This window comes from Urtica dioica, chromosome 9 (assembly GCF_054948205.1).
Source record: "Urtica dioica subsp. dioica isolate 48M chromosome 9, U.dioica_male_clone48M_v1_H2, whole genome shotgun sequence".
Lineage (NCBI taxonomy): Eukaryota > Viridiplantae > Streptophyta > Magnoliopsida > Rosales > Urticaceae > Urtica > Urtica dioica.
Window position 1 is genome coordinate 21876140 of NC_142764.1, and position 16018 is coordinate 21892157.

At 36.7% G+C, this 16018-nt stretch overlaps 2 protein-coding genes across 4 annotated transcripts; one reads left to right on the top strand and one right to left on the bottom strand.

Moving 5' to 3' along the window:
- Positions 1-269: 269 nt before the first annotated feature.
- Positions 270-5788, bottom strand: LOC149385800 (ubiquitin carboxyl-terminal hydrolase 6-like). Its single transcript, XM_089625996.1, has 18 exons — positions 5685-5788; positions 4873-5018; positions 4701-4736; positions 4509-4616; positions 3981-4081; positions 3773-3899; positions 3217-3276; positions 3060-3127; positions 2801-2851; positions 2320-2428; positions 2082-2170; positions 1787-1856; positions 1506-1586; positions 1307-1405; positions 1150-1201; positions 918-1037; positions 761-835; positions 270-568 (listed from the first exon to the last, which is right to left on the bottom strand). The coding sequence occupies exons 1-18, from the start codon at positions 5692-5694 to the stop codon at positions 513-515; spliced, it is 1458 nt and encodes a 485-aa protein (XP_089482122.1). The 5' UTR covers positions 5695-5788; the 3' UTR covers positions 270-512.
- Positions 5789-7468: 1680 nt separating this feature from the next.
- Positions 7469-15198, top strand: LOC149385801 (dentin sialophosphoprotein-like protein). 3 transcript variants are annotated; one of them, XR_016301269.1, is made up of 13 exons: positions 7469-7858; positions 8292-8518; positions 8673-8740; positions 9302-9373; positions 9690-10051; positions 10184-10252; positions 10341-10429; positions 11106-13271; positions 13358-13435; positions 13558-13669; positions 14262-14312; positions 14416-14619; positions 14713-15198. XR_016301269.1 is itself a non-coding variant. In XM_089625485.1 (12 exons), exons 1-12 carry the CDS (start codon positions 7544-7546, stop codon positions 14464-14466), a joined length of 3660 nt encoding a protein of 1219 aa, XP_089481611.1. In that variant the 5' UTR covers positions 7469-7543; the 3' UTR covers positions 14467-15198. The 3 variants fall into 3 exon arrangements, 2 of the variants coding, with proteins under 2 accessions (XP_089481611.1, XP_089481612.1); XM_089625485.1 differs by having other exon boundaries at positions 14416-15198; XM_089625486.1 differs by having other exon boundaries at positions 9693-10051; positions 14416-15198.
- Positions 15199-16018: the final 820 nt, after the last annotated feature.

Below are 16018 nucleotides of genomic sequence, written 5' to 3' on the forward strand. Positions count from 1 at the left end.
AATAAAAGTTATTATTTCACTCCATCGTTAGATTACGTTTCCCTTAAATCTTCTGTTGCTAAAACCTAATGTCAAAACAATATAATTATAAAATTAATTTCTTCCCCCTAATTTAAAATTAATAGACGTCCTCTCACATTTTCATAGTTTTGGAGCATGTCAAGAGCAAAATAAATATATCAAGTCCCTTCAGTCCCGTGTCGGCACTACAAATATTATTTTTAATATCGCCATTGGCCAAGAGATGTTTTTTCTGATGCACTTGCACATTATTAGAATTGATTTTTTTAATATAAAATGAAAAATAAAATACTAATAATAAATGACAGGATGCATTGTGTTAGCTTTTGGGTTTCAAAAGGTTGAGAGAAAAGCAGGACGCTTAGAACAAATTGTAACAAACAATTGGTACAAACTACAAACGTATCAAAGGACCTGTATTAGAAATTCTAACGAATGAGAATTACTAATGTAATTGGTTTTTTTTCCCTGGTAGATGAATAAAAGACACGTCACATGGTAAGTACTCGGGCCTTGTAGATGCAAATATACGCCATGTGCCAATCACCTGCAAGGGGAAAAAATTAGATAAATTAGAGTGAAATCAGTGCTTAATTATTGTAAACTAGCTAGAGGAATTGTTGTACTTGTACGCATAAAATAAAATAATAATTAATGGTGATGATTCCAAGAACATTGTTCGATAAAACGTGGCCCCTGAAATTTACAAAAGCAGTAAACAAACATGGAAGTGTATTACCTCCTCCGGACAATTTTGTGATATCTTCCTCTCGCTGAGGGATGGGATTATCATCATCAAACAAGATCCATTTCCCTAGAAGAAGAAAAAAAATTATCAACTCGAAAACTGTTAGAAATGAGGTGAGGCTATTAATAATGGTTTTTGTATAACTCACCGTTTTCTTGCTTGACCCAAGCAACATAATGCCCCGAGTCAGCACTTCGACCCTTGTGGGTCAGCACCGCAACCAAGTCATAAACCCCCGTCATTTGGCCCTCTTTCGATGACGAAGTACCTGTCAGCAACGTGTAAGAATTAGCCCAAAAACAAATGCACATCTCGACTGGACCGGCCAGGTAAAACACAAAATTAGATAGTTCAGCTAAAATTGAGTTTATGATTTTTACCCTCTGCAGGTGTAGTAGAGTTTGATGACTCGCCACTTCCGTCCGAGGGTCCCTGTTATATTAACATATCAAAACAGAGATTATAGAATAATATTAAGAATTAGTAAAATAAAAACCATATTCTCAAGTTGGTTTGGAAACTGAAGACATATCAAACCTCTCCCTCAGACATCTTGACATCATTGTCCTTTGGAGTCGAGTCCTTTGGGGTGGTGATTTTCAGACCGAGCTTTTTCCCTTCCTCATCACGCAGGATCTATAGTCCGTTTTCAGGGTTAGGAAGATGATTTAAAAACATTTGGGAAGAAACTGGGGCATAAAAAATGTTGTCATTCAATTCGAAACCAAAATTGTACCTGTCGAGGAGTGTTCAACTTTTGGCGAAGTTCATCCGAACACAGATCATAAACGTCTAGCTCCAATGGGTAATCTACTTTCTGATAGGAGTAAACATACAAAGAATTTTAACACTCTGGTTTGATTCAAGATGAGCAAAAAAGAGGATTCCGTAACAAAGAGTGTAAGCAGGAAACCATATGTATTTAAAGGACCAAGATCATGCACAAAGAAGAGGATGAAATAAACCAAATCACTTAACTGTGCAAGTTTATCTAAAACAGGAAAAAAGAGATCTCACCCTCAAAATCTTGGCCTTCTGATTTGATTCTCTTTTCCAGAAAAATCTAACAAACTGAATGGTCAAGTACCTGAAAATTCAAGATTTAACAAATGAATAAGATTAAAGGGAAACTATTGTGGACCTCAAGTCTCTCTCGGAAGCGAACATATATCCACACAGACAATATGAATCGTATTTAAGTCGGCCAGAATTTGCGATCCATATGCCCATGTTAAAAATAAAATAAAAAAATAAAATAAAACACTTAATGAGGATTTTTTTTAATGATAGCATGGAAAAGTCAATCTCCTACTTTGGAAGACCAGTGATACACGACTCCTTCAGGTAAACTGCACTACGCCCCAAAGTTGGAGAATTTTTTTCCAGTTCAGACTTCAATCCCTACATAAAGCCAGCAGAATAATAAAAAGGATTCAGTGTTCTTCTTCGGTTTACCGTCTGGACAGTATAGAGAGCAAAAGCAGTTATAGAGTGATATGATCACAGATAGATGTAGAAAGTAAACATTTTAAAGACAAGACTAGACTTACGTGTTTTAGTCCTTCGTGCAAATGGTTCACCTCATGTGATATGTGACACTTGAGGGAATGAACAGATTCCGATTCTGAGCTCTCTTCGCCACTTTCCTGGCAATGAACCCTAACATTCCAGCAAACAAATAGGGAGGGAAAAATAAAACCAAGAGAATTCAGAAAACGTCTACATGACCAACAATCATCAACATATGTCATGATCAAGATCATTAAACTGGGATAGTCTCACAATTCAAAGATAAATGATAATGAACTAGCAATATTAGGGATAGATTTATGAGCAAGAGAACACTACAAATGTTTTCATTACAATGCTTCCCAGATCAAGGAGAGAATATGAAAATGTTAACATCAACACATGGAATGAACACAAGCAAATTCCTTGGAATTTTGGAACTCCATAAAGTCTATGAACCTGCCTTTTTCAAGATAAATGTAACTAGCTCAGTATCATATCACACAACTGAAGATATCTAACCTGCTTACAAGGTTGACACCAAACAGATCTTTCACAGCATCTCTAGTTTCACTGCATGAAAAGTCGTTGTCAAGTAAGAACCAGCAGCAAATACAAACACAGAGAGCACCAGACTAATACTATGCATGCATACATCAAAATATTGTTCTTAATGTTATTATAAAGTGAGAGCCACAAAAAGAAAACATTAGAACAGTTAAGCAATGCCAAAAATGAAAGATAAGGTTCTCGGATGCTATGAAACTTAAGAATATATTACCTTGACCCTGATGATGTGAGAGCCTGGGAAAGGGTATACAGAAGCTGTGTCCAACATTCTTCAGCGTCCTATAAAAAAAAATTATAATAAATTGGTTGATATACTATCAGAAAAGCGATGTCGGATCCTTAAAATTAAGTAAAGAGAATTTAACAACCTGCTGCATGAAGTAGTTGTTATGCATCTGACCAAACTGAGGGTACTTCTTACGCAGAACCTGCACAAAACGGAAAATAAAAAAGATACATTGTATTATTGATGGGGACAAGATAAATCTAATAAGATCGTTAAAGAAGCTCCTGATTGTTAATTAGCTTTTGAAACTACTAGTCTAACAACAATAAAGCAGCAGAACAAAGATGAGACAAAAGCAAGAAGAACATCACTAGTTTTAGAGTGAAAATGTTTGACAAGCTTCTCTAATGCATAGCGAATACTGTGCCAAAAGAAAACCAGAATGAATGCTCGTTGTTTGGAACCCATTACTACTTAAAGTACGAGATCAAGATCGATCCGAATTCATCAGTCAGTCGGGTAGTATCATACATAGGCATATCCAGTTGCAGTGTGATATAAAAAAATTAAAAAAAAAAAAGATTCTTTGCTTGTCAGCAAGCTAAACATAGAAGATAATCTATGGTTCATGAATCATGAAGCATGAAGAGAAAAATGAAAGAAGGTGATGGAGTGATCAAAGGAACAAAAACACTAACCATCCAAAATTGCATAGGAGCTACGGGCTTGACACTTTTATCCAATTCATTAAACAAATCACGAGTTGCAACTGTCAGTGCGTGAGAAGTCTGATCCACCTCATTGCTTCTCCCAGCATTTGAATAGCTAAGTAAGACCAAAAGTACGATATGACTACCAAATCTTTGCGAAATTAATGCATGTTTTTTTCAAGAGAATAAACCTCACCTGGTTAAAGCTGACTTTAGCTCCGGGACAGAATGCAGGCATTGCAAAGTTGAATTCATGTAACACGTGTTTCCCAGGTTGAATAAACCAGGACCATGACCCTGGAATAGCACAAACAGCACAGGATTTTTAGCATACTAAGCATGATCCAGAAGAACAAGATCGCGTGAAATATTAGAAAGGCTAGGAGCTTAGAGGAAAGAAACAACAAGCACAAACAGGGTTGTTAGTTTGTATATACGTGCATAGTATGTTTGTTTTTATTTGTTTACCATATAAAAATTTAAAGAGGAGGAAAAGAAATTGAGTCCCTTCGCCTCAAATAAATAAGGAAAATCCAATTGCATGGTAAACATGAGAATAAATAAGTTGATTTAAGAAATAAATATTTCACAAAACAATAACTCTAGGCATAATAGTTATGGATAATCATAATGTCGAAAAACGAAAATTGTGCAGCCATTACCAACTTCAATCAAATAACCCTGATCTTTTTTTTTGGTAGTGTGTGGGAATCATAAACATTACCAAATTAGCAGCTTGTTCTTCTTCTGGAAGATCCTCCATAAAAACAGGACCTTTTTCTGGTGCCTTTATAATCTCATCCGCTGTTCCCATCATCATCAACCTTTGACCCTATACATTACACATATTACATAGTCATTCGTTAGAAAAATAATGAAACAAAAACCACCATAAGAACACCACACACGCACTCACCTGTTTCACTCCTACTGTCGACCAATCCGCATCATCCTGCATTGTGAAATGAAAACAAGGTCAGTGACAAAACTAATAAGTTTAACTAGGCCAAAAGGTCTTATAAATAGACTATGTTTACAAAATGAAACTTCATATATACCGATCAGCCTCTTACGTAACAATCTCTTACCTTCAACAAACCACCTTTGACCATAATTTTTTGCCTTTCTGGAGGAACCCCAGTCAGATCAAACAGCTGGCACTTGAAGACATAAGGTGGCTGAGTTGTGTCGATTTCCACATCCTTAAGCATCTCCTTCTGCCATTTCACACTCACTACAAAAGTAACAAAAGCTGTCAGAAGCCAAAACTTGAAACCCTATATGAACCTACAAAATCAGGGAGTCGAAAAACCGCCAAATGAAGTCAATTTTGTGTAATATCCATCCAATAATCATTGGCATTTAAAGGACACTAGCCAAATCACCGGATGAGAAACTACAGTTTTCGAGAATTGGATTTTGAATTATGATTTATATAATCATAAAATAAAAATAAAAAAGAAAAAGAAACAAACACGTTATAATCTTTGAGAACCTCGTGGCATTTTGCTCTCCAAAGTCTAACCACAATCCATTTAAAGGGAAACAATAACCAAAAAACCTAAAGAAAATGTAAAACCCTACGACTCCAGAAGACTCCAGATCTAAATTCCAATCAACTGCAACTAAAAGAACAGCAAAAACGAGTAATGATTGTATCCTCTGACCTCAAGTAATTAAAAAGGAGTCCTAAATCCAATGCGATTTAAACCTAGTCCTAACTATAAGGAAACAGTGATACGATAAAGAAGTCACGGCGTAGTTCGAATATATCTGATGAAATTGCTCAGAAACGGTAAACCAACGAAAATGAGAATCGCGAGTTAGGATACAATTAAATCAGCCAACACTAGTTTAGCGAAATGAGAAAATAAAGGTTAAGCGACTGTCTGGTAGGAACCTGTAATCATGGTTGAAGAGCTTCGGAGAAGGTAACACAGAGCTTGGCTTGGTGAGGAGGCAAAGGAGAAGAGAAAGAGAAGTGAATTTCGACTCTAACTTCTCTTTCGCATTGTGTAAATAGAAAACGATGAGTCCAACCCAGAACCGGATCCGAATGAGCTTTCCACCTATTGGGCCGTGTCGTTTCCAGCCCGTTTAAATAAGTTGTACTTCTACACGTCATAGGGAATGGGCGGTATCTATGAGTAATTATTTATTATTATTTTTTTTTTATATCAATAACATAGTTAATAAGAGGCACTGCCTCTTCAACTTTCAACCTGGTTCCGCCACGTGGCGCCGCCAAGCGGCGACACGTGGTGGAACTTCTTTTTTTTCCTCTTGTTTATCGATTTTTTTTTTGCCTACCGAGCGGAACTTTTTTTTTTTTCTTTTGCCTTAACCTTCTAATTTTTTTTTCCCTTCCAATTTAATTTTTTTTTCCTTACAAACATCAATATATTTTATGTAATTTTTTTACATATATTATAATAATAATTACTAATACTATATCAATAACATATATTATCATTTTTTTTCCGATCTTTAATTTTTCTCCCTCTCTCATCGATATATTTTGTATATATTTTATTTCAACTTGAATCCTGGTGCCGCCAGGCAGCGACATGTGGAGGCCATTTTGTTTTTCCTTCCGATTTTGATTTTTTTTTTTTTTGCCTTCCGATTTTCATTTTTTTTTTGCCTTCCAATTTTGATTTTTTCCCCTTCCAAACATCAATATATTTTGTATAATTTTTTTTATGTATATTATAATCATAATTACTAATAATATATTATACTTTATCAATTACATACATTGTCCTTTTTTTCCGAGCTTTAGTTTTTGCTCCTCTCTCATCAATATATTTTGTATATCTTTTTATTTATATTATTTTCTTTTTTCTCCATCTTTCATCAATATATTTTGTATAATTTTTTTATGTATATTATAATCATAGTTACTAATACTATATTATATTATACCAATAACCAGTGATGGAGCCAGAATTTCAATCAAGGGGGGGCAAATTTGAGAAATATTTTTTAGGAGGGGCATTATTGAAAAAAAACTTACAAATTTGGGTCAAAAACATAATTATTAGTAAAATTTAGGGGTAAAATTATAAAAAAGTATAAAAATTTGGGGTTAAAAAATAATTTTCACAAATTGAGGGAGGGCATTGGCCCATCCTGGCCCCCACCTAGATCCGTCACTGCCAATAACATACATTATTTTGAGTATATGTTATTATATCAAAGAATCAAATAGCTAATCCAAACAAAAATTATAACTAAATTATTTAAATATTAAGAAAATAATTCAATTTATGTATATGTAGTGTACACTTTGTCTTAGTTTAAATTATATTTTTTTTAATTATTAGACAAATTAGGTTAGAAATGAAAAGTAAGAATCAGAAGATCATCTTACTCATCAAACTAATTTATAACTGAAAATTCGCTCACATAATACTCTCATTAATATTAATACCTACACTAAAAAAAAATATAATTGCCATTGTCAATTAAGCAATAAACACAGTAAAATGTATCTTATTTTTTGGAAAGAGTAAAATAAATATCTTAAGTGGTGTCATTTTTTATTATTATTGTAAATTTCTCCAAATAACCCTAGTACTAATTTTACACCCACGTTTGATTTTTCTAGAAACGAAAAATAGAATATAGTAATTCATAATTTCACATATTAAACCACCAGTTGTATATTATCGGTGGTTTCGTGTCGGGACTCGAAGCGCCCGTTTCAACGCCACTTCTCTCTCTCTCTCTCTCCTCCTCCCATCTCACAATACCGCCATGTTCGGAGCCTCCAAGCTCGGCCGCGGCGGCGCCGGCGCCGGACGCGGAACCGGAGCCAAGCGCGGCGTCAACTCTATGCTCCCACCGCAACGCCGCCTATCGCTCGGCGGTAATTCCCGCGGCCGCGGCACCGCCGCCGCTCCGCCGGCGGTGGAAGAGACGTTCAGTCTCGTTACCGGAAAGAATCCGCTTGCTTTCGCGATGATTATCCGATTGGCTCCGGATTTGGTGGACGAGATCAAGCGACTCGAGTCCGGCGGTGGAACCGCCCGTATCAAGTTCGATTCCGTTGCTAATAATCCCACCGGGAATGTAATTTCGTTTCCCCTCGTCTTTGTTTGTTTGTTTGTTTTTCTCGGTGGAATAGTTGGATTGGAAGAAGATAGTGATTTGAGCTGTGTTAGTTTGCTAATTAAATTAGGATATTTTTAAATGTGTGAGGTTTCATTGGTGGATTCTCAGTGAATACGTTGAATTTTATCTAGCTAAGGTTCCTTTTAGTTAAGTTTCTGTTTGTGCTTTCCTCAAAGTACCTTTATTCACAAGCTTTCAGTTTTGCTGAAGTTAGTTTTTCAGATGGTTGATTTCATTCAAATTTGTGCTTCATTTACGTCTCTTTGCATCTTGGGAGCTTATTCTGATTCGTGTTGGTGGTGTATTAGTTAATAAGAATTGGATTGAAATGCTGGTTGTTTAACTTTGTTTATGACGAATGATTGAATCCTGGCATTCTATGACGTGTCAGGTTATTGATGTTGGTGGCAAGGAATTTAAATTTACGTCGTCACGGGAAACGGGTGATCTGTGTGACATATATGAGCAACGTGAGAGCGGGGAAGATGGGGATGGTTTGCTTGTGGAGTCTGGTTGTGCTTGGCGCAAGCTAAACGTGCAGCGAATCTTGGATGAGTCTACAAAGAACCATGTCAAGAAGCTGTCAGAGGAAGCTAAACGCGAGAAGGACTTACGAAGGTATGTCTTGGGATGTGAGAACTTGAGTTATACTTGTTTTATATTTTGCTAGGCCCATGGTTGGTTAGTAATAGCTGCTTGAGTTTTGGTGCTTTTTTTTTTTTGTTTTTTCTTTCTAGTGACATAGTTTGAAACTTATGTGTGATGAATACAGAGCTATTGTCTTAGATCCGGGGAACCCGTCTATGAAGAGTCAAATAAAGCAGTTGGCTGCTGTTGAGAGTAAGCTTCTATTTAGATCCTTCATAGTTCCATTTTCTCCTTGTCACTTAATTGGTCAGTTTATGTCAAAGCTTGGTGAAATTATGTATTGTAAGAATTGATCACCCTTTAATTTGTTTGCGATTTGCATCAAAATGTTCAAATAGTACTTAAGTGCAAACAATGAAATGACGACCTCACCACTGTAATCACAAAGTTTATATATTTCCAAAACTGATAGAATGGTAGGCCTTGATATAGAAACATGTGTCTTTTTGGAATTTAACGGATCAGCCACTTTGTCGTTATCTTTTAGCTGGATGAGAGCGTGGCATAATTTTCCTGTGTATCTTTGGAAGGCTTCAGCATTAAGTGTTAGGATTATATCGTGGTTAACTTTCTTGCCATTATGGCTTTGTTGGAAGTCGTCGCAGCAGGATCTTAAAAAGCTTACTTTTAAGGCAGAAAGATGCTTTACCAAATGAAGCACGTTGCTCTTCTTACTTTTTTCCCCCTTTGATGCTTGCCAAGTAGTTAAATTACTGATACGTGTGAAGTAGCTGATGTCTTTTATATTTCCAGCAAATCCATGGAAGCAATTCAAGCATAAGAAAGAGCCTCCGCCTAAGAAAAGGAAAACAGATGCACATCAAGGTATCGTTTTATGAGATTTTTATTTTTAATAACCGTGGTGTATGGGTTAAACCCGGCTAAATTTACGAGGCCCCGACATTCTCGAACGGGAGACTACTCTAGTGGCCCCAATTGTTGCATCCAGGGGGAACCGAATTGTGGACTGATAAGGTCCCAAAAATTTCTCTTGCCGTTAGACCAACCCCTTGGGTTTCATTTTATGAGATGTTTCTGGTTTACTTAAAATATGTATGTAAAGTTTGCTTTTACAATTTGATTAGAATTTTATGTACCTTGTACTTTATTCATAACTTGGTTTTACTACTTGCAATTGCAGTAGGTGGCCCCCCTAAACTAGCATATAAATCTGGAATGTCATCGAGTGCAATTGCCAAGGCTAAACACTCTTCATCTCCAATTCCATCTCCACCTGAGCAATCTGATCCAGCAGCGTCTCCATTCAGAGCTGTAAATGCTTACAAGAATCAAGCTAGTGCCGCTGATGCGATCCTAAACGAAGTGATTGGTAAAGACAAAGCTGCTATGGCATCTGACAAAGAAATCCCACCTAGAGCTACTAGTACTAGTGTAGCACGTGAAATCATAGGGCGTAAAAGCAACGTTGGAACTAAACCCATGGATTTGCAGAGTATGCTGTTTAATTTGCTAAGAGAAAATCCAAAGGGGATGAGTTTGAAGGTAGGGAATCAATAATTGAACTAATTTGATTATTTTTTTTATTTTTTTTTAAATTATAAAGGACTTTTGCTCAAGTTTTAGTGACTGATGTAATCTTCAATTATCTTGTTGCTCTTTCTATTCTGTTCACAGGCCTTGGAGAAAGCTCTTGGAGACTCAATCCCCAACTCTGTACGGCAAATAGAGCCCATATTAAAGAGAGTAAGTGAGAAATCTCCCTAATATGATTTTTTCATCAGAACATAATTGATTTGCTCATGATCCTGCCATTCCATTCAAACGTGACCAGATTGCAACTTCACAAGTTCCAGGGAGATATCTCTTGAAATCCGAATCGGAGTCAGAAGGTGTCAAGAAACCTTCATTGGACTCTGGAAGGTATGTGACTTTAAGATCAACTACAGTCCTTCTGCATATGTTTTTAATCTGCATCTTCTGTATAGAGTAGTAAACTGAAGTACATAGCAGCACTAAATCTGTCTCTAAAAAAAGTAGCGACAATAAATTGGAAATAATGCTAGGATGCATTGTGAATGGCACCATCAGAGGATTGATTGGAGAGGATATGTAAAACTGATGCTCTTCTACCTCAACATGTGTATAAAGTTTCCATAAACAAGTTATCCGTCACAATGATTTGTTGGGGATAGATGGATAAGTACAGTTCATATCCCTCTGCATCTGTATTTAGTTTCCATAGCACAGCAAGACAAGTGTATATGTTACAATGAGCTGTAAGAATAACGGTTTCTTTGTGTTGATCAGAGTGGTTTCACTGTATATTTGTTGTTTTGGTAGTTGTGTATTACTATGTCTTAATCTGAGTCATGAAGACAGTTTGCTTAGATAATTCAAACTACTCGGAGGGTTGTCATCACTCTCTTTCAAGAGAATGTAGAATGTCATTGCTATGTTACCATTTTCTGCTGTTCCTGACTATAACATATCACAACTAGATGAATTCCCTCTTACATTCATCCATATAGGTCATACCTGTTTATATGAGTTAAAGTGAATTCCTCTTCTGCTACTGATATCAGTTTTTAATTTACAGTTCTCCAGAAGAGAACCTTCGCCAAACACCTGCTGCTGAAGAAAATCTTGATCATCTACAAGCGCTAGATTCTGATATAAAGGAGGGTATACCTCTTCATGAAATTGACGAAAAGGAGCTGTTGAACACTGATATTGAAGACAATCTTAACGCTTCAATAAAGACTGATATTCAACAGCATTCGCCAGATCCCGTGGGTGAAAGAAAGGCCTCTGACAATAGTGAAGGGCATGCAGGAAGTTCTAGTGATAGTGGAAGTGACAGTGATAGTGACAGTGATAGCAGCGACAGTGGAAGTGATAGTGGAAGCCCAGTGGGTAGTGGGAGTGGGAGTAGCAGTGATAGTGATAGCGATGCATCTTCCAACAGTAAGGAGGGCTCCGATGTGGATGTCGATATAATGAGCGATGATGATAAAGAACCAAAGCAAAAGTTGCAACCTGATCCCCCATTCTCTAGGTCTCCAGCCCAGTGGAGAAGTCCTGATGGCAGACCTGTGCAAGTTGAGAATGATGCGAAGCAAGATGATCATGAATCTGATGCTGTTGATATCGAGGAAGATGTGCCTGATGGGAAAGCTGAAACAGAAATGGGCATAGCTGGTATCTCCTTTCCCAGCGAGGAACATCAAAAGCCATTTGAAAAGTCCAGTGCTTCTCCCAATCGGGATGAGCTCCAGGAACGCCAGAATTTTATAGGAAGTTTGTTTGATCTAAAGGACAATACTCCGAGGGGTGGTACTGTAAATGAGAAATATGATAGCTCTGAGAGGAAATTAAAAGGGAAGCACAAAAGGGCTCTGGACATGAAACACTCTGGTAACAAACCGGAGAAAGTAAAAAGATCAAAAACAGAGACCGCTGCTCGCCAACTTCCTGTTTCTGGAGGCAAGAATATCCATATCCAAGAGAGTTCCACCAAATATCCTTCTGATAGACTTGAAGACCCTCATACTGCCTCCATTGTCCATGCAACAAATGGATCCGATAGGGAGGGTAACGATGAGCTTACCATACCTAAAGGGAATAGCGAAGCAATCATTGGAAAATCTAGTGCGGACTTTCAGCATTCTGGTATAAGATTAACTGAACAAGGCGCACAGCATAAGGCTTCTGACTTAACGGAGAGACCCAATAATCATGTTGACGGCATGGGACATGGCCATAAATCTTTTGAAAAGAGCTCTCGTGTTCATGAGGGTTCAGCCTTGCAAAAGTGTAAATCTCATAAAGGTGCTCCACATGAGGATGGCTATGCAAATGAGCTTAAGGCCCCTAGAAATACCAAGGAAGGTAGCGCGAAAGGAAAAAAATCGACCCCTTCTGATTCGCATTACAAGAAACATGGTGTAATTGGTAAGGCCAAGGATGGTGGACAGGTTTCTGGCTCATTCCCGGGTCCCTCGCTCAATGAGAACAGCAAAACTGGTGGATATAGATCCCCAGCTGTAAATGGGAGGGGTAGTAAGCTTCAAAGAGAATACTCGGATTTGGAGTTAGGTGAACTTCGTGAGCCCCTTCTTGAGGAAACACCTTCCAAAAAGCAATTTGAGAGAAAAGGTTCATTCAAACAGTCAGAGAATAAACCAGTCCCTTCGGATAACTGGATTTCAGACACAAGTAAAGGGAGGCCTTCTGGAAAGGCAAATTTAGATTTCGGAAAGCCGACCGGACTTGACCTGAATTCCAAGGATCTGAGCAATTTGGAGGGCTCAGGAAAAAAGAGGAATTACGAAGACCGTAGTGAAGATATAATACGGAATCAACAGAAGATGTCACAGCACCACTTGAGAGTAGCAGATAACGGCGAAACAGGGCCTCAGTCTAACAAATTGGAAGACGCTAATGGGAGTTCTAGGCAAAATGAAGCTAGTGCGAAACCAGGGAATGATCTTGAAGGCTATGGAGAAAGCAACAGGAAAGTACCCCCTCCTCAGCTTCATGATACTAGAAAAGAAGTAGTTTCCAACTCTACTAGAGAACGAAAAAGAGGCACATCTAATGCCTTACCGGAGTTACCTAATGGGCGAAATGAGTTTCTTTTGGCTGATGGTAACAACAGTGATAGAAAGAGAAGGGATTCCTCATCGGATGAAAATAGTTGTTCCTACTCTAAATATGAAAAGGATGAGCCAGACCTCAAGGCCCCTATAAAGGATCCCTCTCAGTAAGTATAGTTTTATGTCTATAGATCCCACATCATTATCTACCTTCACTTTCTTTTTAAAATATTAATTTTTCTTTCTCTGATAGGTACAAAGAGTATGTGCAGGAGTATCGTGACAAGTATGATTCATATTGCTCTATTAACAAGATCTTGGAAAGTTATAGGTATGTCTAGAAAACATAATCCATTAACAAGTTTTGGCAGATTTAAGCTAGTTTCCTTGGTATTTATATTCTTGAATATTATGTACCTTAAAGTACAGAACTCATTTTGAGATTGAATTCAGGAGCGAGTTTCAGAAACTTGGAAAGGAACTTGAGCTCGCAAAAGGCAGGGATTCGGAGAGTTACTATAACATCTTGGGGCAGCTGAAGGAATCTTATTCTCAATGTGGAGCTGTATGTTATAACTCAAGTCTGACTTTTATTGTGTTTCTTTTCTGATCTGTTTCTTAGTCAATTTTTCATTATGTTTGTTCTTTTAAATTTAGCTGTTAAATAATCATTTTTTACTACAGCTTAACTTCAACTGCTCAGTTCTAGCTTTCATCCCAAACAACTCTTAATCCAAGCCGATGAGTTTAAACTATCACCAGTTTTTTTTAAAGCTTAAACTGTTCATAAAAACCATTTAAACAGACGGGGCCTAAAACTATTTACCAAAGGACATTGTTCAAACGGCTGTCTTTAAATTCTGCCAGCGTCGTTACCATCTCAATTAATGTGGTGGACTCGTACATAATTCATTAGGATATGCAAAATTTTACTTTCTGTAGAAAAATTTGTAGTTACTCCTGCTTAGATATTAAGGAAATAAATTAATAGGCAGGAACTTGAGCAGGATTATCTGATAAAGTGATGCCCTAAATAATTCTGCTAGCTCATCATTTTATATACCCCATATAACTTGCGACCACCAACAAAATGTTCTTCAGAAATTACATTCCTCCGAATGAAATTTCTCTGACTTGGGCGATGCTAAAAACTGCAGAGACACAAGAGGCTGAAGAAAATATTTGTGGTGCTTCACGAAGAATTGAAGGTAAGTCATGCAAACTCCACTTCAATTCCTGCTATGCCAACGTTACGAACTTGTAGTTTTTGTTTATAGCTATACATAGACACATAATTGTTTTATCTTGCAGCACCTTAAACAAAGGATTAAAGATTTTGCACTTTCTTATGCAAAAGATTGAAGAAAGATCCTTAAGTAGAAGAAACGAAGCCAGTTCTCCGACCAGCCATGGCTAACTTTGATGGATGATCTATTGAACAGCCAAATCACGGTCCCTTGTTGAATGGACAGAAGTCCATACCCACAGATTGGCAGATTCACATAATGCCCTTTGGTAAGTCTTCTCTAAAAAATGTAGAGCTTGGTGCGTATACTTCAAGAGAAGTGATGGAAAATTCTCACAAAATTTTTGATGTCACTTCATCAGAATTTAGAATCCATGATCCAAATTTTATCTCAAACTAACAAGAGCCGAGGCTTATTTTCGAAGTGTAAAAAAACTGGCCTTTTTGGATTCTTCTCGGTCTCGGGTCGGTTGAACATCTGGGTGGAAATTGTGGCTCTAGGAAGAAACAAAAACCCATGTATCATATATCGTAGAAAAGAAATGACATTTTTTTTTTTTTTGGCCTATTTTTGTTTGGAAGGTGACGCCGTTATAGTTTATAGTAATACAATGCAGAGGAATGTGTTTGGCTATAGGAATGAAAGGTCTTTTTGTAGATGAGTTTTGTGATTTGTCCTTGCACTGTTAAGTGGAATTTTTCTTCTCGGTTTTGGTCTGGGGTTTTGTGAAGTGCCCTTGTATATATATTGTTTCTTCTCAGTTTTGGTCTGGGTTTTTTTAACAGACATTATGGGTTGGAGATAAGATGAGTGAGTAATGAAAAAGCTTCTTCTCCTGTTTTCTTTATATGTATGATGGAATCTGGAATGTGAAGAATGTACTGCATATGGAATTTAATCCAAATCTAAACTAGATCTTGAGATGACCAATTGACCAAGTTGATACTCCTCTAATTCTTTCTTCTATCTCCCTAATTGTTCGTTTAAGAACTTTCCTCTTTTTCTTTTGGCTAAAAAAATGGCTTGTGATTATTATTTGTCTGATAGTTAAATCTTTCGAAATTTGTTAGTCATCTGAAAATTGTGGCTATAGGCCCTATAGGTTATTGAAACTATTCAATTCAATAATGATTTTGTAAACTAGTTTTGTCAACTAACAAAACAGTTGAGGTTTGTAGAAACTAACATAATGGTCAAAGTGTAAAAACAGTGTCAATAGTTTTTTTACCATGCATATAAATTTATATACGTGTAAATATCTCATGTATATGTATCAAAAAGATTATTTATAGCATCTAACAGTTTTATTAAGAGTGCTAAATTTTAACGGTTTGTTAAAAAAAAGTTGTAACTTTGGTTATTTTGTATATTTGTTCATATTAATTATGTCATTCAAATTTTACTGAAATTAATAGTTAAGACTATATAGTTGACGTGCGTGATATTATGATGTAGGTATCTTAGTAAAAAGATTATACATAAGATAAAATAGAGAATGTAAGACTCTCCTAAGGGATTATCTAGCCACGTTTATACATTTTACTTGGTCATTTTGTTGGAGTTCGGATTTTTTTAATTTATTCGGGCATATTGGTTTTGGAAATGATATTTAGGGCTTGGAAAAACTTTTGACCTAACATGACAGTATTCAAAAAGTTTCTAATGAT